We start from the raw sequence: 26,149 nt of genomic DNA, 5'->3' as shown, positions 1-26,149 counted from the left end.
CACTGCTGTGGGACACAGCTGCCTTGGTGCACTCAGTAAGCACTGTTCGGAATGAAGCGGACAGTGTGTCTCCTGCCTACGGTTCAATCATTGAAGTAAAAAGTGGTTGAAAAGGAGCGTGCTGCCTGCAGTGAAGTCAGCAATGGGGAAGAGGTCTGACACAAAGTAAGCTGCCCACTATGTGTTCACTATTGAGAGAGGAGGGTGGCACAGGGCACACTAATCATAATGATGTGTCTGTGGGTGAGAGTGAGGCAGGGTGCACGGTCACAGCATATGGAGATTGCCGTCAGGAGGCACATTGCACACCATGTTGTCACTGCTGGGGAAGGGGGAGAGAAGATGACATGCTCCCCACTCTTGTCACTGTGGTGGAAGGGGTCAGCCTGAGGATGCCTGAGGGGGTTCTCTGTCACTCTTGGGAAGGAGCCTGGCATGTGTGCTCTACTTATGGTTCAGTCACGATATGAAAAGAGGCTGGCATGAGGCAGCTCATATAGTCACTACGGGGGGAGTGTTGGAAAGAGCCATGATGACTGGGATAGTGTCACTGTTGGGTAGGGTACCAAAGTGACCCTGGAAACTGTCACGACAGGTGGAAAGAAACGGCATGGAAAACAATGCCCACTATATGGCCACTGAAGAGGAAGGGCATGTTAGAGGGTTGCAATCTGCAGCCCTGTAACTATGGGGCGGGAGACCGACATGGAGCATACTGTATATGTGGGGCTGCTGGCTGGGAAGTGGACTCAAACAAAGCATATTGTCTTTAAGACATGAAAGCGGGGAAGGGGTGTGGTTGAGGCAGAATGATGTCCAATCACATAAAAAATAGAGTTAGCTTGCAGTAGGCTCACAGCTCAAAGACGGGGCAACACAGGGAACATTGCCCTACGTGTTGCCATGATCTTGGAGGCGGTAAACTGGAAGCACTTCAGCCATTGTGCAGCCAGTGGCTGAAGGAGGGGACTTGCATGGTCGTGCTGCCCTATGTGTGGCTGGAAAGGATTGCAGGGGTCACAACCCTCAACATGTGGCTCGAAGAGGGGCTTGCAGAGTTCCCCCTGCCCAGTGTGCAGACTGTGGCAGGAGGAAGACGCTTATAGAGGGCCACGCTGTCCAATGTGCAGACAGAAGCTCAAGGTGGGGACCGGCAAGGGGCAAACTTACTATTCTCCAGCCTTTGAAGACTCTTCCGCCCTTTGGCCTTTGGGATGAGATCAGAGTTGCGGATGGCCCGGTTGATGTAGTATTGCTTGCGCTTGGCCGGCAGGAACCTTTTTGATGGGGAACTTGGGAGTGGCGAAAGGCAGCTTTCGATGAGACTAGAGAAAAAAAGCATAAGAAATTATCACCAGGTTAATTTGGAAACGGACAAATTTATCAAAATGCATTCAGCTGAGTAGAATACATATGACAAGGTTGTTTAAGGGAATGGTAAGAGAAAAAAATAATCTGAGTTGTTGAGCCATAAAACGACTTTCCTGCTTCAGTCACATCCCACATCCTTATCTTGTGGCGTGTGATTCTGCAACAGAGAAACAAGATCTGGATTCTGGAGAAATCTCTGTTTAGAAGTCACAGTTGGTCCCTAAACCTAATTTAAATCTGGCACAACCAAATATGCCGAGATCAAATAGATCTGTAACTGGTCCTAAACTGAGCTGTGTCCTGAATGGATTCTGAATCAAAACCACCCGTTGAGTTGGCTTGGGTGAGACCTTCAGTGTTTGGGTGGGGGGATTTGAATTAAAGGATTTCTTTTTACCCCTCTGACAGGTCGCTCCGCACTTAGTGATTCTGCTTTCTGAATTATCTAGCTTTGCACTCATGGCCGGGGAGCATTGCTATAAAAACCAGATATTATCACAGTAAAAAAGCCACACTGTACTACTGTGGTATGTAATGGGGTGGACGATGAGGAGGGCTGTGGGTACAGCTTGAGTGGTCATGTACTATGGGTGGGTGACGAGGGCTGCGGGTGCAGCAGGAGCAGGCCTGTGATGTGAGAGGACGAGGGCTGCTGGTGCATTCAAGTCATATGTGATGAAAGAAAGCAGTTTCCATGAGCTGCAGCATCTCAATTATACACAAGCAGTTTACAAATGATTCAAATAGAAAGAAAGGACATGGGTGGTAGCAGAGAAGGACAGAGACTTATTTCTAAGAGTATAAGATAGCAATGGGGTACTTGAGCCGTTCACAAGTACCTGCTGTCAGCAGAGTAAAAGGTGTTTAGCATTACACTTAAAAGCATACAGTGTGACACTTAAAATCTTGAAAACAGAGTCCAGCGTTCTTTGCTCCCAGCTACCACAATGGCATTCGACTCCAACTGGCTCAGGAGTTTAAATATCTTGGTATCGCCTGCAATGATGGCCCTTGTGGACAATCACTCTGACTATTTTCCAGCTTGGATGAAGAATACGGCATTAGCTTTCAATTGTTCAATCAGGGGTACGGTGGCCTATCTGTTCCGGCCTTTTGGACAGGACAGGCTGGATTCAAAAGCTTATGCTTCTTATGACCTAATGCGGCCCATCGGCCATATGATGGTCCACTGTAAGATTTAGCCTCTGCCTCATTACAGGGGATCATTTGGAATAGTACAGTCTGTTTATGCAGCGCAATTTCAACACAAGCAATGAGAATAAAAATGAAAACTAGATCTACAGATGTGATGGCTGAACAATGTACTCTGATGCAATGGTAAGGCCTAAAGACAACTGTCCCAGGATCCCTACTATGGTAGAGCACTAATCATAAAGTCATGAACCATGGGTTATAGGGGGCAATTTTTTATGGGTTTGATTCCTACAGTGAACAAACTACTTACTATACCCAAGCCACACTTCAAGATCAAAGTGAAACATGCTTTAGACATACAGAGTAGGATGCCTGATAAAGCAATCTGTAAACAAAAGTTAGAAATCTATGGATTACATACTCAACATTATAGGTGGGCGAGCCACTGAAAGCTCGAGCCAGGCGGCTCTAGCCTGAAGCCTGGCTCTGGCTCAGCTCGAGGTCCGGTTGGAATCTCGAGCCCATGGCGAGCCAAGCTTTTCATGTGGCTTCTGCCTGCCCCTTCCCTCTACCTAGGGCGTGGTGTTACAGTCACAGACGTCGACTGTGGAAACAGGTTCGAGTATCCACATCAGCTCATCATCTTGTGACTCTGGGCTAATCACTTAATCACCCAGTGCCTTAAAATAAATGTGTACTTGTGTAATGTAACTGGTGCTCATAGGTTTCCTCAAATAAATGTGAAAGCTTGTCTGCTAGTCCCGGTTATTGCTGAGCAGTAGATAATGCACACTTGGGACAAACAAGGCTCAGACTATTTAAAAATTTCTGACGGGTTTTCGACTGCTAAGATCTTTTTAGTGTAGTAATCAGCTTAATCTGTGACTTCTGCCCTGGACGTTTTAAAGACAGTAGAACCACTGCAAACTTCCTCGAGCTGTTGGCCCCAGCTAAACAGGCCCCACATCAGTTTAGACAATTCAGAAGCTACTCCGGGGAAACGGGGGTGGGGGGGATGGTGTAGTATATTGTGAGAAAACTGTCCTATTTGTAGATGTCTCCCTACTTTTTGCCCCCACTTGTACCAAGGGCGATGTGGCATACACCCAGGTAGCTACCTTAGAGGTGGCCTACCTAGTTCCCCCAGCCTTTCCTGTGCTCTGACTGTAAAACTGCGCTGGCTGCTGCCAAAACGGGAATCGGACCCCCTGCCAGGAGAGTGAACCCTCCCAGGAGTCAGAAACAATGGCCTGGAAGGGATGGGGATCACACCTATCTCCACAACAGGCTGGCTGATGAAGTGGCACGTAAAGGCAGTGAGCTTCAAAGCATGTGTTCACTCTGAAATGCAAACAGGTTACTTCACAGAGGAGGAAATGGCCCTCCCTCTGCCCCCAGGCACATTTGCACCTGGCCAGGTGCCAAATTAAATAATCAGGAGGTGTTCCCACCCAGAAGGTTAGCCTGGTCTGGACAGCCAAAGAAGGCTTCTGCTATTTTCAGAAGTGGCAGAATAGAGGGTTATGGGTAGAAAAGGTGATCCACAACCCGGGTGTGGTCCCCTCGGGGGAGGACTAGCTGTAGGGATTAGCAGCCCATGGGTTATTTGCTTTCACACCCCTTACTTCCCCAAATCTAGGATTTAAAGTACACCCCTGATACCAGGACCTCAGTTCTGAACCATCTTGCACCAAAGAGGACAAAGAGACCTGTGTCTGGGACAAAAGCACTTGCACAAAGCAAAAGAGAGAAACTCTGCACCTGTGACAACTCTCCTGGAACTGCATGACTTCGACTCATTCTATCCCAAAGCTTGGTTTCCCCAGACAGAGCAACCCCAGTTAGAACTAGAAGCAACTTTCAGAATTCCCTGGACTAGTGGTACTAGTCCCCTGCAACGGCAGGTAAATACGAGGCATCGGAACAAAAGAATCGCTTGCCATTGGGCCCTCTGAGGGATCGCCCAAAAGTATATTGTCCAGTGCATTGTGGAAAACATAATCCTAAACTCCAGGAAGCCACAAGACATCGAAATTGCTTTCAGCGGACCATACCACTACCAAGACATGCTGGGGGTGACTCTTATGTCTTATGTCAGGAACGGAGGCTTCAGATTAGGCTGTTTCTTTCTTCCATGTATTACAATTCATTAGCTCCAGCAGCCTTACAAAGAACCACAATCCACATAAAAAAACGTCATTTCCCATGAACACAGGGAAAAATGAAGATAAAGAGGGTCCAACAGCGATAGCCAATTCTGCGCGAGGACATCTCATAACGTCCCCCGCGGACGCTCTGTCTCCCTCTTTCTTTGCTCCAGCAGCATTAAGATGAGTGCTTCTATTTTTTCTCAAGTTTGTGTTTGCTTTGTGTTTTCGAGATACGATTGCCTTAACGGGTTGCGCGCCATTGTGGGGGATTGCCTCATGTTTGATATAACGCCGTTTTCTTTCAGGTCGGGCGGTGAAGCTTGGTGCGCTCCTTCGGGGCGTTTTCCCTCCGGCTCTCCACGTGGTGCGGCTTCCCGCCGCTAGGGGACCACACGCCCTCGCGCTCAGCGCACTGTCAGTGCGTCTACCTCCCGTGGCGGTGAGTCATCTAGTTTCCGCTTGGTAAACACTTAACGCGCTTCAGACGGACTCGCTGCGGCCGCGGGGGAAGATCCCTTGATAGCGTTTTGGCAATTTTTTCTATTAGAGAGCCCCTGCCTGGAGCCTGAACACCCGCATTGCGGGTAAGACCACTGTTGAACTCAGGGGAAGGGACCGGCCCAGGCAGTGTCAGCACCCTCAGAATAGAGAGGGCAATTTCTGGTCCCAGGCCTTTGCTTAGCTATTGAAGTGCACGTTCTGTGCTGTTAATTGGGGATTGTCCCTATATTAATTTCCCTTTGTTGGCTGTTAGAGCACTTTGAGCTACTTCTTCATGGAGTATGGGGATTATTACGAGGAAGAAGAGGAGGAGGTCATGTACCTCCCCGTGGACGACCATTTTTGTCGGGTCATGGACTCCTCCATCGTCAAGGCGGTGTCCCAGGTGGTTGAGCCTTTGGAGAAGAAAATCGAAAAGTTACAGACGCAATATCAATTACCCCTCGACCAGAGGGAAGATCTGTCGGGGCCTAAGACTCCCCTACCTCCGGGCCAACCATCCCCTAGTAGAGCGGACCCCAAACGCAAGCATTCTGAGGACGTAGAAGTAGACACGGAAGCCTTTGCGAGCCTTAAGAAGGCATTTATGGGTGCCAAAGCCTCCACACCACCCAGCAAACCAGAGGAGGCTCTGGCGGGACCCTCTGGTGTTCCGGACAATGTGGCTACCTTGGACCCAGACGAGTCCCCCCAGACCTCTGACGGGGAATCAGAGCGACCTTTGCGCCCGTCAAAGCCTGCCCCATCAGCGTCTCCAGACCCAAACACAGACATGCTTAATCCAGATGACTTATTGCACCCACACTCATCGCAATGGACCCCTGCCCCCAATGTGGTAGCCTACATGGCGGCCAGACTGCGTAAGCCCCTGGACCAGGAGGTAAGGAGCTACCTCCGCGCGGAGTGCCCGCGACCTACCCTAGAGGGTAAGGTCGCAGTGACCCCAGAAGTGGATCCTAAGATGTCCACCTTTTTGGCAAAATTAATCCGTGATCCCAAGAAAGGTATTGACCGCTCATGGAGAAAGTGTGTCAGGATAAGCTCTTGGACACGGCTGGCCCCTTGGCAAAAATTCTAGATATGGCTGAAGATGCCAAGGTTTCGGGTACCCTAATATCTCCGGACACCCTCTCCAGTTGGGCGCAGAGGGCAATCATCTTCTTAGGGAACGCCAATGTGGCGATTTCAACCGAATGGCGCAGGTCCCTCTTCATAAAAATAGATCCTAAACTTGGGGAATTGGCCACCTCAGAAGCGGGTCCAGTTGCGGAAGGCAATCTCTTTGGAGACCCCTTCGTAAAAGAATTAGGCAAGTTTGTTAACACGTTTAACTCTCTGGACAAGGCCCAAACGTCAATTAAGCGGATTTTCACCCCGCGTGTTTTTGGCGCAGCCGGCCGTGGCAGGGGGCGCTCGGCCTGCCGTCCTCACAACAGAGCATCCTTCAAGCAGAGCAAGTCCCATAGAGGTCAGTATCAGGACCCGGAAAAATTCGGGAATTTCTACCCGACCAGACATTTCCCCCATCGCAGGAGAGGCAGAGGACGTGGAGATGGTTCCTATAATAACCAATGAGGTAAGACTTCAGAGTTTGGGGGAGGTGAAGTTGGGAGGTAGGCTACAGTTTTTTCTTGCAAAAACAACAGTTGATGGACAGAATGCAGAACAATGTCATACATTCATCCCAGTACAGAGATCTGGGCCTAAATCCATCGTTATGCCATTCCAGTTTGAACCCAGCCATATGCAAATCAGTCTTGACCCTGTGCCTCATGGGAACAGTCCAGCCCGAACTGCCAAGCCAGGACCTCCCTGGACTGGAAACAAGCATCCTAGGACCGGTTTCGGAGTTTCACCCCTCTTCAGCCAGGATAGCTTGATTCCAGTGGCATGGAGAGCACGGGACTCACGTCTGAGCATACCCGTCCCACTCGGGGTGACAAATGCAAAAACAACAGTTGATGGACAGAATGCAGAACAATGTCATACATTCACCCCAGTACCTGGCTGAAGACGGCTGAAATGCCAGAAACCGGTCCTAGTAAGCTTGTTTCCGGTCCAGGGAAGGCATGGCTTGGCAGTTCGGGCTGGACTGTTCCCATGAGGCACAGGGTCAGACTGATTTGCATATGACCATGTCTGAACTGGGGTGGCAGAGTGGGCTAAAGAACGGTGATGGATCAAACCCAGATCTGTTGACTGGGTGTGAGTGTTTGATTGGATCTGATGCTCCATCCATCACTACCCCCTTTTGTACCGCTTTGTTCGCCATAAGTTGGCAGGGTATGCTCAGACGAGAGTCCCTTGCTCGCTTTGCCACTGGATTCAAGCAAGCCTGGCTGAAGACGGCTGAAATGCCAGAAACCGGTCCTAGGAAGCTTGTTTCCGGTCCAGGGAAAGCATGGCTTGGCAGTTCGGGCTGGACTGTTCCCATGAGGCACAGGGTCAGACTGATTTGCATATGGCCATGTCTGAACTGGGGTGGCAGAGTGGGCTAAAGAACGGTGATGGATCAAACCCAGATCTGTTGACTGGGTGTTAGTGTTTGATTGGTTCTGATGCTCCATCCATCACCACCACCTTTTGTACCGCTACAGTTTTTTCTTCACAATTGGTCTTTTCTCACCTCCGATGTTTGGGTTTTGCAAACCGTCGTAGGGTTTCAAACAGAATATGCTGAACTTCCGACTCAGCCCCTTCTTCCCAGACCACTCACTTTCACGCGGGAGCAGGGGGAACTTATCGACAGAGAGATCTCAGATTTATTGCGCAAAGGGGCAGTTACACCCTCCACTCTTCACCCATCAACATCTTCTTGTTGGAGAAGCAGGACGGAGGCTACCGCCCCCTAATAAATCTACGGGAATTCAATGGATGGCTTATTTATCGCCATTTCAAAATGCAGGGCATTCACTTCCTGACACTTCCTGAGGGATTTGTTACAAGCACGAGACTGGATGGTCCGTCTGGACCTCAAGGACGCTTACCTTGCGATCCCGGTTTTTCCCCCTCACAGGCGTTTTCTGCAGTTTCAGTGGGGTTCTCAGATTTTTGAGTTCGCCTCCCTCCCTTTCGAGCTGTCTTCTGCTCCGTGGTGTTTCACCAAGGTGATGAAGCCTGTGGTGGAGCATCTCAGATCGGAGGGCGTCCGGCTGATAATTTATCTGGACGACATCCTCATCATGAGTCAATGTCTCCAGCGTCTGGTTGCTCAACTGCAGCACGCAGTGTCCCTCCTGGAATCCCTGGGATTTGTCATCAACGAGATCAAGTCGGACCTGATCCCTTCCCAGAAGATGCAGTTTCTGGGCTTCATGATAGACTCGGTTTCGGCGACCATGTCCCTGCCCTCTGAGGAGTTATCCGGGATCAGACACGAACTGAAGCGTACGTTAACACGGCCCAGGATTTCCCTGCGCCACTTAGCCAGAGTGGTGGGCCTTCTATCGTCGTCGATTCAAGCCATATTTCCGGGACCCCTGCACTACAGAGCCCTTCAACGCCTTAAAGCCTATCACTTGCGCAAAGGATTCACCTACTCTCAGGTAGTGCCCCTCACAGAGGAGGCAAGGACAGAACTGCAATGGTGGGTCGAACATATGGAGGCCTGGAACGACCGGGCGGTTTCTGGCTCACAGCCAGATCTGATGATAGTTCATTGGAGACATCCTGGATACAATGCAAAAGGTTTGGAGGACTTAGAAATAAAGTGAGATCACCACCTAAAGTATCGAAGGAAGTGAGAAACCTCGGAATGAACATGGACTCCAAGCTGTTGATGAATGCCCCAAGTAGACAAACTAGCAAGATCAAGCTTCGTCACTATAAAAACGCTGCGACAAATTTTCCCTCATTTGGGATTTCCACACAAAGTCCAAGCTACCATCTCCCTTGTTCTGTTCAAACTCGATTACGCCAATAGCCTCTACCACGGATCACCTTTAACGACCATGAAAAGACTACAACGGATTCAGAACTCGGCTGCCAGACTAGTCTTGCATATCAAACCGCGAGACCACATCTCACCTGCCTTGAAAGCCCTGCATTGGTTACCGGTTGCCAGAAGATCCATGCTCAAGCTGCTTTGTATCACCCACAAAGCAATACATGGAATGGGACCGCTCTTCATCAGAAATAAAATCACCAAACACATTCAACAAAGGAACCTCTGCTCTAAAATGGCACCTCGCCTCAAAATCCCAAGATACAAGAAAAAAAAACATGGGTGGCACATCCTTCTCTGTTCAAGAAGCCAAGCTATGGAACTCTTTACCCCCAACATAAGATCCACGGACAGCCACCTTATCTTCAGAAAACTGCTCAAGAATTGGCTCTTCCCCACGTAAGCAACATACGCAAACGGAAATTTACAGCATATCCCTCTGTATATGATCATTTATTTTTACTATAATTATGTACCTATCTTTGTGTATTGCTTTGTATAAACATGTAGAATTATGAAGTTAAAAAAAAAAAAAAAATTTAATAAAGTACAATAAAACACGAAAACCTGAGTTTATCTGGTCCATCTTTGGTCTACATGTACTTCTTCCATTGTGCATCTATGTACTTTCCATGTACTTGGATCTGTGTGTTTGTTACTTTCCTCCTGAAAAGCATATCCAATGCACTATGCTATTTCTCATCCTGTACCTCTATCAATATCTGTAATCTACATATACCTACCCCCTTTATGGATCGATATACTTTCAATGTACTTATGGATCTATATATTTAGCACTTTCTTTTAATTCAGCATATCCAATGCACTACCCCATTTCTCACTGTATACTTCTCTCAATATATCTTCGAACCCAACTTTCTGACTCATCTCAAACTTCTTTCTACTATTCTTTCCAATGCACTACCCTATTTCTCACCCTATACATCTATCAATATATCAATATATCCTCCACACCCACTCTCTAATTTCTCCCAAACCACTACTATGATCCGCAAAATAACCCTTTCTAGACTCTCCCTTACTCTACCCCTCCTTGCATCATCTGACACCTCTTTTACTATACCAATCCCCAAAACAAGCCTTTCTAAACTCTTCCCTCTGACTCTTCCCCTCCACAACCCCTTTTTACTCGTCAAAAAGCCTCCTCCTACTACTATGACCTCCAAAAGAAGAAAAAAAATCAAAATCCTTCACTCTCCTATCCCTCAACTATCCTTTTCAATCATAATAAGAAAACTAACATGTTCACTTCTCAATTTTCATATTCCACTATAATAATTCACCACTAATCCTGTATGGGTCCCAGAGTAGCGTGCTACTCACCAAAAAAGCACTTCAACACTTCAGAGGTAAGCAAGCATTATATAAATGCAAACCTTTTTCCCTCTTCTATCCCTCTACTACCTTTCTCTATCCAACTGAATAACACATCCACCACTCAAACTAATTTCATATTTCACTATACTAATTTTCAACACTAACCCTTTATGGGTTCTGGAGTAGCGTGCTACTTGCCAATAAAGCGCTTTAACACCACCATCAGGGTTACACGCGCTATATAAATGCAAACCTTTTCCCTTTTCTACCCCTCTCCAATCCTTCTCTATCCAAATAACTGAATAACTATATCCCCCACTCAAATTACTTCATATTTCACTACACTAATGTTCAACACTAATCCTTTTATGGGTTCCGGAGCAGCGTGCTACTCGCCAGAAAAGCACTTCAACACCCATCAGGGGTAACAGGTGCTACATGAATGCAAACCTTTCTCCCCCTTCTATCCCTCCGCTATCCTTCTCACTCCAAATAACTGACTAATATCCACCACTCAAATTACTTTCATATTTCACCACACTAATTCACCACTAATCCTTTATGGGTTTCCGGAGTAGCGTGCTACTGCCCATCAAGGGTAACAAGCGCTATATAAATACAAACCTTTTTTCCTCTTCTATCCTTCCTCTATCCTTCCGAATCAAAATAACTGACTAACCTATCTATCCACCACTTTAATTACTTTCATATTTCACTATACTAATTTAACACTAATCGTTTATGGGTCCTGGAGTAAAAAAAAAGCGCTTTGACGCCTCGTCAGGGGTAGTAAGCGCTATATAAATGCAATTACAATACAATACAATAGCCATGGGGTTGAGTACACGCTATCTAAAAACTACAGAAAAATGCACTGAGAGGTAAAACAAAACAACAACATAAGGAAAGACATGAATAACTAATACTGGCTGACTTTACAAAGGGAAACCAGAAAACATGGATAAATAGTGGCTTCCACGCCTAAATTGTGTGATCTTAGGCAGATATTTTATTTCAGCAAAATTCCTTTTTCTTCATTATCAGGTATGAAAGCTACTTTCAAAAATGTGAGTTCGGAATGCCAGCTGTACAAAAGCCTGTGCGGTTCGATTTCACAGACTGTAATGTTGCTCAAGAATATGGGCCATGCACGGGGGTCACATGAAAACCATCACTTTTATAATAAGCACTGCTCAGTGCAGTGCTGTATAATGCGACTTATTCATGTCAAAGTGCCACGTGTTTAATAGACTTTTTTGAATTTTGAAGAGACCATCATGTTTTACGTGATTTTTTGTTGTTGTGTGATTTACACAGGAAACATTTCTAGGGCTCGGGCGCGCACAGACTACAAGAGAAGCGCAGGAACCTTGGCGCGGGCGCAGGCGTCCCCGGTAATTTGCGGCTCCCCCGCCTCGACTCAACATTCAGAAGAAGGCTTGAAAAACCTCGACCTCTAGAACAGGTCTGGCGATGAGCCTGGGCCCGACCCGTTGAGAGCTGGCGCTTTGCTTCTTCCCGAGGCAAGCAGCAGATGTAGAAAGACTGTAGGACAAGCTAGACTCGCTTTTATGTCATCGATCACGGCGGAAGAGCGCACGCCAAACATTGGACTTAGCAAAATGTGGTATTTAAAGAGGAGTTTCTTTTTAACAGAAAAAAATTATTCAACAAAAGAGTAAGTTCATTGTATATGTGAAAGATGTTGTGCGCAAATGAACTGCTATTTAAGGTGAGGTTCGTGCCCCATATTTATATGGACTGTTTTATATAAACATACTTTTAAGTTTTAACTAAATCAAACGCATAGTCCAACATAACGCGATCGAAAAAGAACGCAATGACTAGTGCTCGTTAGCGCAAAGCAAACTTCAACAGGCCATTCCTGCGGGGGGGGGAAACGTGATGAAAGCTGCGGGGAGCTCATCGTGGGACACAAACAATCTGAAACGAAGCTCCAGAAAAGGTCCTGTGAAGGAGGATTGTGCTGGGCATCTTGAACATAAATTCTGTCATCAAACCAGAAAAAAGTGCTGAGCCATCAAGTTTGGTGGTCCTTTGAACATTAACTGTGCTAAGGATTTAAAACGTCAAAAAAGTACACACCTGCAAGGCTGAGAAAGGGATAATTGTTGTTAAAAAATAAAGAAAATGACCGTGAAACCGTTTGTTATCCGTCACCCAGGAAGAATTCTTCTTTACGATTGTAATAAACCGCATTTGTAAAGTGCTCGGCACAGCATCATTTGTTGTCGTGCTCACTTTAAAGACGTACGGTGCCTTTTCGCTTTTCATCAGGGTCATTTCAAAGATGCCAAACAGATCCTGTCTTGGTTGTGCGAGCATTTTTATCGTGCCAGGCACAGCAGCAGTTTGCCAAGCCTCTCTAGAAGATCAGACAGCTTGAGAGGCATGAGCACATTCAGGCACAGGAGATGCGCGCGCACTGGAGGCCTGCAGTAGAGACTTTCTACATGAAATGAGGCATTTCTCCTCAGGAGTACAATCGGCTTCTCAGAAATCAGCGTGCACGCAGGCACTTATGCGTCAGACCACTGTTCAAAGCATTAAGAAGTCATCTGCAGTAACATGGCCGTCGAGAGAATGCGAAGCAGGCTCCCGGAATGCAGAGACGACCCAGACACTTACCTTCAGTAATGCGCTTTCTGGTGGATACTCTGCCTGCAAACTCCTCACACTGAGAATATTCCCAGGCACCAGACTGGATCCAGAGATTTTTTTCAGCAATGCTGCTGGCATGCCAATAGGTAGCACCTTGCGGCTCCGCTATGGCTTCAAACTGCCCTGGAAGTGACTGAGTGAAGCCACAAATGAGCACCACCCCTTGTGTGCCGACACCAGTGTCTTAATCTTTCTGCTTCCGCACCTTCGGATACAGAAGTTCGAACAATTTGCAGATCACCATGTGCCATAATCTAACTAGCAGCCATATACTGATGTTCAGGAGCCCACCCCACAGAACAGGGCCATGGGAGGGCAATGAGCCATCTCCAGGTAGACAGCGTATCCACCAGAGAGGCTGTTACTGATAGCAAGCGACTCACTCCTCTGATGGGCATCTTTAACCACAGATCTCTCGTGTTTAGAACAGATGCCAAGCAACTCCCAAAGGTGGAGGGTCTTGGGAGGGGCAGAAGTCCCCTCAGTCAGACTGGCTGTCTGGGTAGTAGTGCTTCGTGAACACGTGCACCGACTTTCACGCTGCAACCTGGCAGATGTCCAGAAAAGGCAACCCCTTGTCAATGCCACTGGATCGGAATTCGCCTCAGTGGAATGAGGCCGCAGGCTTTCTGGCGGTTTCCCATCAACTAGTGTGGAGTGCATGTTCATGCAGGGGACCAACCGCCTGCACAGTCCTCTTCTGCAAGGTCTTTCCTGTCTTGGTTCCAGTGAACACCACAAAGAGCTGACCATCTAGACAATAGTTTCTTCCACAATCAGTGTAAAAGCTCAAAGCTCTCTAAGGGTTAAACCAATTGAGCTCCTCCTCCGAGGGGTGTGGCAGAGCAAAAAAAATAGCAGCAAGATAATAAATCCACAGACATTAATGAGATAAAACCACCTTGGTCAAGAAGACAGCCTGAGCCCTCAGGACCAATTTGCCGGGGGAAAAAGCAGTGCGGCGAGGTTGCACAGAGAGTATCTGCAGTTCACAGATGCGATGCGCACAAGTAATGAAGACAAGAGACTGACATGATAGCCAGACGCCATTGCAAGCAACTGATCCTCAGTTCAAATGAAGCGCACATAGGGAATATCAGGACTAAATTTAAGTCCCATTGAGGTATGATGAGTGACTTTGGAGGCAACATGCTTCGATCCCTTGATAAAACACATCACAGCCAATTACTTAAGGTTAGAGGGATGATCCGGCACATACAAAAGCATGGGTGTGTTGAATAAAAGGATTAAACAAAACCCATCAGGCAATACTGTCTCCAAAAAGATTGCAGAGAAGAGGATAAGTCCTCCGAAAGAGAAAAGTAAAGCTGAGGCATATTAACAACAGAAACCCTGATCCTGAAGCGGGCGAGTGATTCACCTAGAAACTGTACATAACCAAGTACCATGTTATTGCAAAGAGAGGTGCTCACTTTTCAAACCCTAATTTAGAATTTGGGAAGCATTTGGTGTGTTGGTCTTAAAAAAGTAGATATTTGCATCATTCGTTACCCTGGAAAACAACACACCTTGAAGTCCTTCTTCAAGTCCCGAATTCACAAATCTATACAGATACTCAAAGGGCCAGATGTACAACTGTTTTTTGCGGCCAGGTACTGGCATGCACAAATGCCATTTTGCAAATCGGTGACTCGCAAAATAGCGTTTGCGACTGTTGCTATTAGGAAGGGGCGTCCCTTCCTAATAGCGAGTGAATGTAGCATTGTTTCGCGACCGCATGTGCAGCCGCAAAACACCCCTAGTTTACCACCCATTTCAAGTAGGTGGTAAGTCACTCGCAAACGGGAAGGTGTCCCCAGGTGACCCCTTCCCCTTTGTGATGCATCCCGTTTCCTTTAAGTAAAAGGGGCTGCAATTAAAAAAATGCAATATGTATCGCCTTTCATTAAGTTAAAGCCATTTGCTTTGCTATACAATACCATTAGCAAAGCAAATGGCTTTAACTTAATCAAAGGCGAGACCTATTGCATTTTTAATGCTTGTTCTTTTTGAATTTGTCACCCCGAGTGGGGACATGGGTCCCGTGCTCTCCAAGCCACTGGATTCAAGAAAGTCACCCCTAAACCGAGCCCAGGATGCTTTTTACAGGTCCAGGGACCTGGCAGTTCGAGCTGGACCGTTCCCATTGGAGCAGGGTCAAGACTGATTGCATATGGCTGAGTGCAAACTCGGGTGGAGTGGTGAGCAAAAGATCGATGCATTTAACCCAGATCTCTGACTGGGGGTGAAGGTTCGATTTGTTCAGAATTCCCGCATCAATTGTTCTTTTTGCTCCAGGTACCACAGCTCTCTTTTAAGACTCACACCTTTGGCTTCCTGCCGTTAAATCCACGCGGACCTCTTTAGTGACAGGTCTGAGACGTATTCTTTGGCTAAATGATAGGCTTGGCCGGAGCCATAAAACCGGTCATAATCCTGACTCAGTAACTTGACCGCATTGTGTGATCTTTTTCATTAGCACTTGAGACCATCACGTTGTGCAGAGGCGTGTGATAGAGGGGCCGGTGTGACTCTGGAAGTACGCAGCGCCACAAAGATGCTTCACAACACACTGAATTGTTTCTAGGACCAGCAGGAAAACAAGCACATTTTAAACATTACAGATTCCGTGTCAGAGGAACCTCACAGGGAATGAAGCGGCTAGAAGGACTCTCTGCAACTGATGACACCTACTGGGATGCTGCCGACATTACACAATCAATCGCTGTATTAGGTCAGTGAAGGCAGGGGGTAACCTTTTTATTGTGATGTCACAGTATCAAGCATTCTTATTGGCTACGAAAGGGGAAGTTATCCCCATTCCCGCCTCAAGCATTATAAACTCACACAATTAAACCTTTTAAGTGAACAGTGAAGCCAGAGAAGCCTCCCATTCCATCATGAAGTCGCACATTCAACAATTCTGACTGGAAAAGAGAAATCAAACGAGTCCCTTCTCTGTCACCTGTATTATGGCGTCACACGCTCAAGCTGTCAATTTCAATGGTATACCCCAATGCGTATGCTCCGATCGTCAGAAGCGAAATTGACCGCCGTCCCGTCAACAAAAAAAGCCCTTTGGGGCGGCCGAAGCTTCACTTTCGGTGCCGTAAAGGCCTGGAATAAGCTACCTTTTTATTTGAGAAATGCTAATAATCTGTTAAGTTTTAGAAAGGACTTGAAGACTTGGCTTTTTGATAAATAACTCTGCCTGCCCTGGCCTTGTCTAAAGAGAAGTAACCAGCGCCAGGACACCTGTGGGTAATCGTGCGCTCTAGAAATCGCCATAACATAACATAACATAGTCAAACATTATAATAGGACGGAAAAGCTTTTAGATCTGGAAAAAGCCATCATAGGGGGAGGGTGCACCCTCCCTCACTGTCCTTAAACCCAACCTCCGATCAGTGTCACCGAGGAGCATTAATTAAATGCAATTTATTCTCTTTTCGGTGTCTGACACGGTGCGGAGAGATGCCAGATAATCACAGGGTGTTAATTGGAGCCAGCCAGAAACTTGGCTTCCTATTAAACACCGCCAGCACTTTTTGCAGGGAGCAGGTTATGGGGGTTTAAAGACAGATAAATAACAGTTCAGGCGGGGGTCCTCGGAAGATGTGAAGGATGGATGCACCTTGTCAGAAACTGACAAAAATACAAATATCACGCGTTTTGCCAGGAAACAGCATGGCTAACGAGGGGTCATTTTGTATAATTAGATTGATAAATATGCCATAAAACTACTAAACAACCAGTATTTTCACTGATTGTTCCACATTGTGTTGATAAAGCTTATTCGTGGAAAAAATACAGCTCCTCAAATAAAACCACAAAAAAAAAAACACAGGTCCTTTAAGAGCTATGTCCTGCTTTTGAAGCACACTACAATTTGTAAGCTTCGAAGCTCGTTTCTTCCTGACCAACACCACTAAAAGCAAAAACGGCGAGGGTGAAGGGCTGAAAGTTGGAACCGTACCCCTTTAACGCATTGTGGGAGTCAGACTTTATGTAATGGTTTTCGTGCACTTGAACACTCACCCGGCAGATTTGTATTCGCTTTAGGTGAATGCGAACGAGGTAGGTGGCGTGCAGTATGTATATAAAACACGTATTGCCCCGGCATGATGGGAATCGGACATAAAACTAAACCGCAAATATTTATGTACAGGCATTCTTCATAGCGCTTGGGCGAGACAAAGCGCATTTCAAGGTGGACAAGCAAATATTGGGCACTAAACCGTCACACAAGCAATTCCAATCTTTCCACGCATCCACTCACCTATGCTCCAAATGAAAGTTTCATAGGCAACTAGAGGGGGAGCTAGAAACAGAAAGCGCTACATGCAATCTTTTAATTAATTTAAGGGCACCGCCAGAAAGATACTCCACCCCCAGTTTGAACTTCATACTACGCGAGTGAACGATCCTGACTCCCTACTGAGCCGCACTGATGTATGTACATTCCCCTTCTTTTTCCCTTTTTAGGTCTCGCCTGAGCCAGCTCTTCAGCGCTGCTCTGGCGAGTTTTAGTAAGCCGGTTTTGGAAGTGCAAACTAGGGCTTTTCAGGCCTCCAGCTACAGTGCATGTGCGCCGGGCGCGCGCACCATTTGTCCGCCTGCGTGATCACTTTCGCGGCCGCTTTGATGTTCTCAGTGAGCCACGCGGCCACTGAGAACATCAAAGCGGCCGCGAAAGTGCTCACCATTTGTCACCCCCTCCCTTATCCCACTTCCTGCTTGTTCTTTTTCCAACAGCGGCAAAATACAGCGCTTTTACGTTTACAATGGTGCCTGTGCGCTTTTGTCAGCATTTCGGCAGTTTCTAACATTTTTGCTGCTGTCCCTACGTGACCGTGTTGGCGCTGTTCATTTCGGCAGTTTCTAACATTTTTGCTGCTGTCCCTACGTGACCGTGTTGGCGCTGTTCATTTCGGCAGTTTCTAACATTTTTGCTGCTGTCCCTACGTGACCGTGTTGGCGCTGTTGTGTTGCCTCGTCGCAGCTTCAAGACTTCTCCATTCATGTGAAACTCTGGCCAAAAGCTTGCACCATGCACTTTTGGGTGAGGAAAGTCACTGGACTGAAAAGTAAAGATAACTGGGAAGATAAAGCATGGCGGTTCGGATTTGTAGCTCAGCACGCTTGTAATAAAGCGGTGGGGTTTTTCGGCTCTTCATGGCCCAGCATCACCGGTGGCTTGGCTTGGTATTATCACAGTAGTTACAGTCTGCCCCCCAAGGTGACCCCTTACTGTAACAAACTGCCCGGCACTCTGCATATCCTTCCCTTTCATGCTTGCATGTTTGAAAGGCTCTTTTTGCCTTGCTGAAGGTAGCGTTAACATCCCAGGAAATGCAGTTTAATTGTTCCCAGTAATATTTACAAAGAACCGCACTCTTCTCTAAAATCTCGCCAATTTGAACATGTTTATTTAAATGAGGTACTCGTCTCTAAAGCCTTCCTGACTGGAACATGTCTGTTAGTGAGGCGCTCATTTTTTTTTCTATATTGTGCAACAGCTGCGTAAATGAGGCACTGTCTCTAAAGCTTTGCCAATTTGATTATGTTAAGTAAATTACGCACTAGTAGGACAAGCAATGGCATAGCCAATAGGTCTCGCCTTTGGGACCTTATAAGTGTTTAGCCATGCAACAGTCGATGTTGTTGCACCAAGGATATTGTGCTGCATAACTAAACACTTATTAGGTCCCAAAGGTGAGACCTATTGGCTATGCCAATGCTTGTTCCATTTATTTTTGAGTTTCTCGAAGCTCTATTTACTGTACCTTCAATTGTCCCCTTCTTATTGTATCGCCTTTCCTTCGGCTTCCTTGTTTCTGTATTTCATGCATACCTTTCCTGTGCACGCTTGTCCCTTTGCACCTTTGCTCAATTGGCCAAGCACCTTTTTGTATTGTTATTTTAATCATTTCTCTGTCACCAGGTTTGGCTTAGGTGGGTCATATTAAAAAAATTCTGCCCCAGTAGCGCCCCCCTCTGAAGTTTATTTAGGGGGCTACAATGCGCAACGATCAGGCAAAGATGTATTGATTTTTTCGGGGGGGGGGGGGAGGCATTTTGGAAACCCACTCATGCAGTCCCGTTTCAGCAGCACCTTCGGTTTCCTGAAAGCGCAGGAGACTTGGAAAACAAACCGAAAACACCCCTTATCGGGTTAAAATGGGCAGCTCCAACAAAAAGTGAATTCAGCGCCGACCATCCGGAGTGTGTTTGTGAGGGGAGGTAACGGGGAGGCACAGGGCTTCGGGCTTAGCTCCGTTTGCCCTGTAAAGAAAATCCTATAATCCCATTTTGTCCCTCCTTTGGACTCGAGCGTGGGGGGGGAGGGGGTGCTCCATTTCAATTGGCTCAATTCTAAAAGTTTAGCTTTTTGGAAATTGGTCTTCACTTTTGAGCTAATCCAGTCATGGAGTTCAAGTTTGCAGCTTTAATATAGTGATTTATGCTGGACGTCTGCCTCCGAGCGTTTCAGGTTTTCGCAGCTAAACGAAATAGGGTAAGGAACTTGCCGAGAACCACAATTCGGCATAACATTAAACCGACTGAGCGGGTTCTCTGTGCAACTTTTTGTTTTAAACAAAAGTATAGCACTTAAAATACTTTGCCAAAGCCTGCTGAAAAAGAAAAAAAAACTAAAGGGCAGTTTCAGGGCCACCTCCACCTTCTTACTGCCCTCACATGTCCCAGATGGGCCTGAACTACTCACAACAGTCACACACAATGAAAAGGCAGATTCCATGAAATTGTACTATTTGGTAAAGGGTGCGGCTGGAAACTGAAATGGGGTGCAGAGGCATTTAATAACGTCATACCGCGAACCCATGGCGGTGCTGGCAAAACCTGTGCAGCGCCAAGAAGCCTCAATCGTGGCACCATGCATTATGACAAAACGTTGCCAGGGACGTTCCAAATGTGTAATCCACGTAAAGAACATTAATGTCCTAAACTGGTAAAAGCGCTTTTACATTAAGCACTGAACCAATGATTTATCTGAATATTGTCGATAACAGTAGTCACTCACATCACCCGTCAATGCCACTTCTAGCGCCTACAACAGGGGCATAACGTTTCTAAAGCACTTCCAGTTTTAGTAGACACGGTAACTGACACAGAGGCATTGATTTTTTTACATTAAAGGTCAATTCCAATGTTACCAAGACCACACAGCTAGAAAACAGCAGGGTTTCAAACACCCTCAACATCATCACACGTTTGCCCCATGTTGTCCATATCTGTCATAGTTACCAATGGCATGGAGCTGCTACTAAGCGCCCCCCGGGACCTTCCAACAGCATTTTTTAAATACGTTTTTGGATTAGGCTTCTTGGCGCTAGAGGGGTTCACAAACATCGTCCGCAGAGGATTTCACACCACTGCAGGACCCAGTGAGAGCTTCTTCTTTATTGACGCCATGCCTTTTTGCAGATGTTAAGCACTATACCAATTAAGCTAGTTAGAACACCGGCGATGCGCTGGTGGAATTTGAATGATAGCTGTAAATTCACCTGCAGTTTAACTGGTCAGCCCAAAATGGTAGTGCACATTTTAACCATAATGTACATTTCGTTGTAACCAGTAGTGTATCAAATAATACTTACCACAATTAAATAAACGCCAGTAGCTTTTAACGCCATTATATTAAAATACCGCTGACATCTATTCATGGGCTGCAGCACTTACACGTGCCATGCTTGAACCACAATTTGGAAGACAATACCGTACAAATCGGGGACACATTAAACCCGCAAGCAAGTTCCACTGCCGAGATTTCATAGTGCCTCAACCTTGTATCCCGCAGCATGTATGCCAACGAGCTTGGGAGCTGCAAGGGCCAAGCGTGCATGCGCTAAACTCAGTTGATCCCATAAGCCATCAAGAACAAGTGCTCGCCAGGCAGCTGCTGTTATTTTTGCATCACGCTTTCACTTTAAAGTGAAAGCGCAATGCAAAAAAAAAAAAAAAAACACGCAGCGCTAGGTTTCCTTTTTTGTCCAGCCCAATCAGAGAGCCGGACTGGCTCGTGCAAGGCAGGGTGATGAAGCTTCTAATAAGAAACTTCATCGCGACAGCCATAATGCAGGCGATCCAGTCTGGATGGGCCGGGCAAAAAAGCGAAAAGGAGGCATCCCAGAAACCTTATTTCCAATGGCAGGCTACCGTTTAACGAACGGTGACGCAAGCCAATGGAAATAAGGGGCGGGGCTTCAAGCCCTTTTCTAAAACTCATCTGCAATAAATCTCGCCGAGCGAGCTGCGCATGTGCGCAGCAACGCTAGGCGAGACCTAAAAACAGCTTTATTAAAAAAAGCAGTCACAGACATGCTGGTCTGCTGACCCCAGCAGGCCTCCACCCCTGTGAGTGCTGGCCATTCCTAATGGGGTCGCAAATAGCACCTGCCTCATGAATATTAATGATGCAGGAAATTTGTGACCCCATTAGGAATCAATAACAGTGTCTGAGACACTGTTGTAAATTGCATTTTGCGAGTCGCAAAGTACCGCAATTTGCGAGGCACAAAATGTAAGGGTCGTACATCTAGCCCCGGTTTCATCTCAAGAAGTTGGTGCACAGGGTTCCATTCAAGCCCTTTTACGTGTGATTCCGTCCAAGTGCAGACAATACGTGAGCATTAAGGGGCCTGCTTGAATGGATACAGATGTACCCAGATTACACGCAAGCAAGCACCAAGAGGCAGGCCTTCATAAAGGTCTAGCAAAACGGGGCTTTGAGACTCAACTGCAGAACAAACTAGAGCACATGCCTCTACAATGCGTCCTGAATTGTTACAACTACCTAGACACAGACTGGATGGAGCAAGTAGGAAATGCTCAACTAGGAGAAGATGTGAGCAGGAAAAGTAGCACAGGCAAATATATGGAAAGTCACATCTCTATCACCTCTTTCCACTGTACAATTAATGCCTAAACATGGCCTGCTCATCTCATCTATAGGACAAAGCACTCTAGCATGTCCATAAACAGGGCCTGTCATGTTCTTGAAACATGCAAAATAGACATTAGACCAACACTAGATTAATAAACTGAAGACAGCACAAGGAGTTTCAGTAAAGCTGCTACCTGCACCCCTTACACCTCCCACTTTCCTGTTTTCGAAAACCTTCATTCAAGACCCAGCTGCCAACAAATAACATGCCATTTTAAATTTCTTTTCACTTCTAGCTATTTTTATACAACACTCCAACAATAATGGAGCCAAGCCCTTCACATGAGCTGGTACAGCACCACAATCTGCACTACACAATGGCAGGGACAGGATGGAAGAAGCGACTCTCCCACTAGGGCCGACAGCTGACCACAGTGATGGTTTCAGAATCCCACAAGAGAGCTGCACACACATGACACTACGGATGTGCTCCTAAAAGCCACGAACGTGACCAGATTCTGCTCTTCACCGTGCCAGCTGCGGCCGTATTACCGATGACTGCGCCAGCGCTAATTGTCGCTGTGCCCCAGAGTATGCGCCCGACGGCATTACAGAGGATCGGTCTGTAATGCCGTTGTGATGGTTGCGCAGACTTTGAACTCTGTGTTTATGTGCATGTGCGTCTGTGCGCATATTGTATTAGCGCACAGACACAAACGCACATTAACACAGACATACTCGGGCGCACAGCGACAATTAGCGATGGCGCAGTCATCGGTAATACGGCCCCTGGAGGCCAAGTACACACAAGAGTGCACATCTAACATTCTCAACCGCCCCTACTGAAATAGAGCAAGCACACAAAATTATTAGGTTCGCATCCTCACCATAGAAACTGGAGGCCGAGCACTCACACAGGTGTGACCTCACAACCACATCCTCTCGTACCATAAGAGAGTAAGAATTCACATTGATGAGCTCCGGCTGCTCACCCTAAAGACTACTTAAGCCCCATCCCACTGAAGCCAGCTCTAGGCCTTTGGTAGACAAGAAACCCACAGAACCCCAATGTCAGTAAAGTTAGATCTAAAGCCCACCCTGAAAAACCTCAAGCCCTGTACTTTTGAATTCAGGCACAATGCCCTTGGAAGACGTCATCATTTACCTATCGCGACAGGCAACATTGATCTGCCTCGCAGTAACTTTGATCTTCACCCTATGCAGCCAAACACTGGGCCATTGATGGATATCAAGTCAACAGCCGATGATGTTAGACAAGATCAGTATTACTGTAAAACCAACGTAAGCCACACACTATTTGAGCCTGTTCAGAGGTACAGGAGTTTGACCACACCCTAAACACAGCCACGGTCTACACTATGAAAGCTACACAGGGCTCTTATTGCACATCAAGCCACAGCAGCAGTGTGGTAGGTGAGGCCACCACCTACCACACCAAAGTCTAATGCATTTAGACTTATGAGAAGATTGCATAATGTGTTTATGCTTATGAGGTTGGCGCAGAATATATTCCACGCCTAAATGTGATACTGTGCATAATATGATTTATGCTGCAGGAGTATGCTGAGTACAGTGTTTGCCAGTAATTACTGGTTGTGTTCTAGGTTTATTATATGTTCTACATTTACTATTTTTACTAAGTGATGGTTCTGACAGTGGTCTAGTGTCTGCCAAGGGCATCAGGACCTGGAGTAGCACAAATCCACAGCCCCATGGTCACAGGAGAGCCAGCCCACAGTAAACACTTCCACGGACCACACAATGGAATCCCACTCTGGACTCTTAGTGTACGTCAACCCCCCACAGGGTAAAAGGTGAGCTCAACCATCCATAACAGCACCTGAAGCCTGGCTATAGTGTCCTCCCAGGGCAGCATCAAACCCACAGCCCTGGAGTCTAAGTAGATACCCAGCCTACAGCAGCACAGTTATCAGTGAGCTCAACCCTCTCCAATGCCACCCGAGACCCTGCACTACTGAAGAACGCCCTGGAATAGGCAGAGAACAGACACAAAGCTTTGAGGGATGGTAATGGGGATGGGATGCATGGGAGTGTTTGGTAACTTGCTCCTAGTTGATCAACAGTTTCTGCTAGGTGTGTAGCTGGAGCACATGATGGAACGGTGTGCAGAGAGGATCCATGGTTTGTCTTAGAGGTAAGCTTCTGCAGGCTGTATTATACCCTGCTTTGGTGTGTACGCTGGAAAGTGGATTTCATTCAAAGAAGGATTAAAGAGAATTCGTAAAACAAAACTAATCCACCTGTTTAGCAAACAATGTATTCTGGAGCAGGCCGACCAAGAGATTGCAACATAAACTGAGTTTGTCCATTAGTGTGAGACACCACATGGGCTGGACCACCCTGCTTGCAGGCAGCCCCTGCCAGTCTCAGTCTCACGGTTTGAAGTCTCGCCCAACCCCGGTATTGTTCACAATCTCCGTTCCTTTATTCCTTCTTATCTCTCTCTCCCTGGAGGGCGTACTGTCCTTAAGGAGGGATAGGCTTGCATCACGTTTCTAGTGTTGCATCTTAAGCGCATGCTCACACTTTTCCAGTTCCTAAATTAAGCTAGATTATAAATAGGGCTCTCAGTTTTCCGGGTTTACTGATTTTTACATATAAGTACAGAAAGTAAACATTGTGTTTCCAGTCTGTATTTATTTTTAAAAGTGGAAAAATACAGATAATTTGGCTTCTTTTGAGTGACTCTCCATGCTAAGATTAATGACTTTCAGGCCAACAGCTGTACATATTGGCAGCAATGGGAGTTTTAAAGCTCAGTGAGATGTGCTTAATCTCAATTTGTATTTGTGCTAGTATGCTACTTTTAATGTGGGTTTATTATTTGTGGCTGTGTACCGTGCTAAAAACCATGACAGGCATCAATGTGCGAGTGCACGTTTATCTGTTAAATACACGTGAAATTATATGAGTTATCACCTCATCTGTTCACAAAACACAAAATAAATATGGATTAATACCAGTAAGATGGACTAAAAATAAATATGGATGAATACAGAAAAATATTCAAAAAAATAAATGCCATAAAACCGGGAGCCCTACTTATAGGATGCGGGCTGCTCAGTAGATCCATCTTATTGAAACTCACGTGCATTGTACAGGAATGGCCTAGAGTGGAGGCAAACGGTCTTGCACGTCTTGAACATGAATCTGTGAGCTAACTAAAGAAAAGATTAACAAAGCACGCCTACATGCAGATAGAGGAGGCATCTAGGACCATGTGTGGACCTGCATCAAACCACTGCTACACTTGTCGGAGCTGCAGAACCGCATTTCGAGTGACGGTGAAATCCCAGCAAACTTTGGATGGTATGTTTTGGGGTCTTAAAACGACCTGTCTCTTAGAGTCTTAGCCAACTTGGCTCTAACCCACTGAAATATTCGACCTTAGCATCATGGGATGCCGAGATGCTGTGACAAATGTATCACAGCAGGTAAGGTATATTTATGTGAAGGACTTCGGAGGATGCTGAAGACTCATGACCTGCGCAGCACAATGGCACCTCATCAGACCAGTGCCAAAGATGTACGGGGGTCACATTACAGCACCACATGGCGCTAGACTCCGGTTCGTTAGTCATCATTTTAACTGCTCAGCATGACCTATAATGAAACAAACACTGGCAAACCCAACATGTCTCACTTATAAGAGAGCTATTGGCTTTGCCAGAGTGTTTTAGTCATGTTATACACAGGTGTGGCTGCTGTTCAGTATGTCTAAAAGTAAGTGGGGTGGGGTAGATTTGGATAGAGTAGGGTAGACTGGAGTGGAGTAGATTGAGGTAGATTAAGTAGGGCAGATTGGAGTGGGGTAGAGTGAGGTACATTGGAGTGGGATAGATTGAGGGAAGAGTGGAGAGGAAGCAATTGTAGTGGAGTGGGGTACATTAGAATGGAGTATGGTAGACTGGAGTGTGTTAGATTGGAGTGGGGTAGAGTGAGGTACATTGGAGTGGGATAGATTGAGGGAAGAGTGGAGAGGAAGCAATTGTAGTGGAGTGGGGTACATTAGAATGGAGTATGGTAGACTGGAGTGTGTTAGATTGGAGTGGGGTAGAGTGA

At 46.5% G+C, this 26,149-nt stretch overlaps 1 protein-coding gene and 1 pseudogene across 1 annotated transcript in view; one reads left to right on the top strand and one right to left on the bottom strand.

Annotated features, from left to right (window-relative positions):
- The window catches only part of R3HDM4 (R3H domain containing 4), a 203,066-nt gene that overhangs the window by 145,957 nt on the left and 30,960 nt on the right, over positions 1-26,149 (bottom strand). Inside the window, exon 2 of the mRNA XM_085638078.1 lies at positions 1,171-1,325. Coding sequence (XP_085494204.1) covers positions 1,171-1,325 — 155 coding nt within the window. The remainder of the gene's footprint in view (positions 1-1,170; positions 1,326-26,149) is intronic.
- On the top strand, positions 5,452-6,752 carry LOC146772167 (uncharacterized; annotated as a pseudogene).

The sequence above is a fragment of the Triturus cristatus genome, chromosome 12, assembly GCF_964204655.1.
Source record: "Triturus cristatus chromosome 12, aTriCri1.1, whole genome shotgun sequence".
In the NCBI taxonomy this organism is placed as follows: domain Eukaryota; kingdom Metazoa; phylum Chordata; class Amphibia; order Caudata; family Salamandridae; genus Triturus; species Triturus cristatus.
The sequence above is the reverse complement of the archived record's forward strand: the minus strand, read 5'-3'. Positions and strand labels throughout refer to the sequence as shown.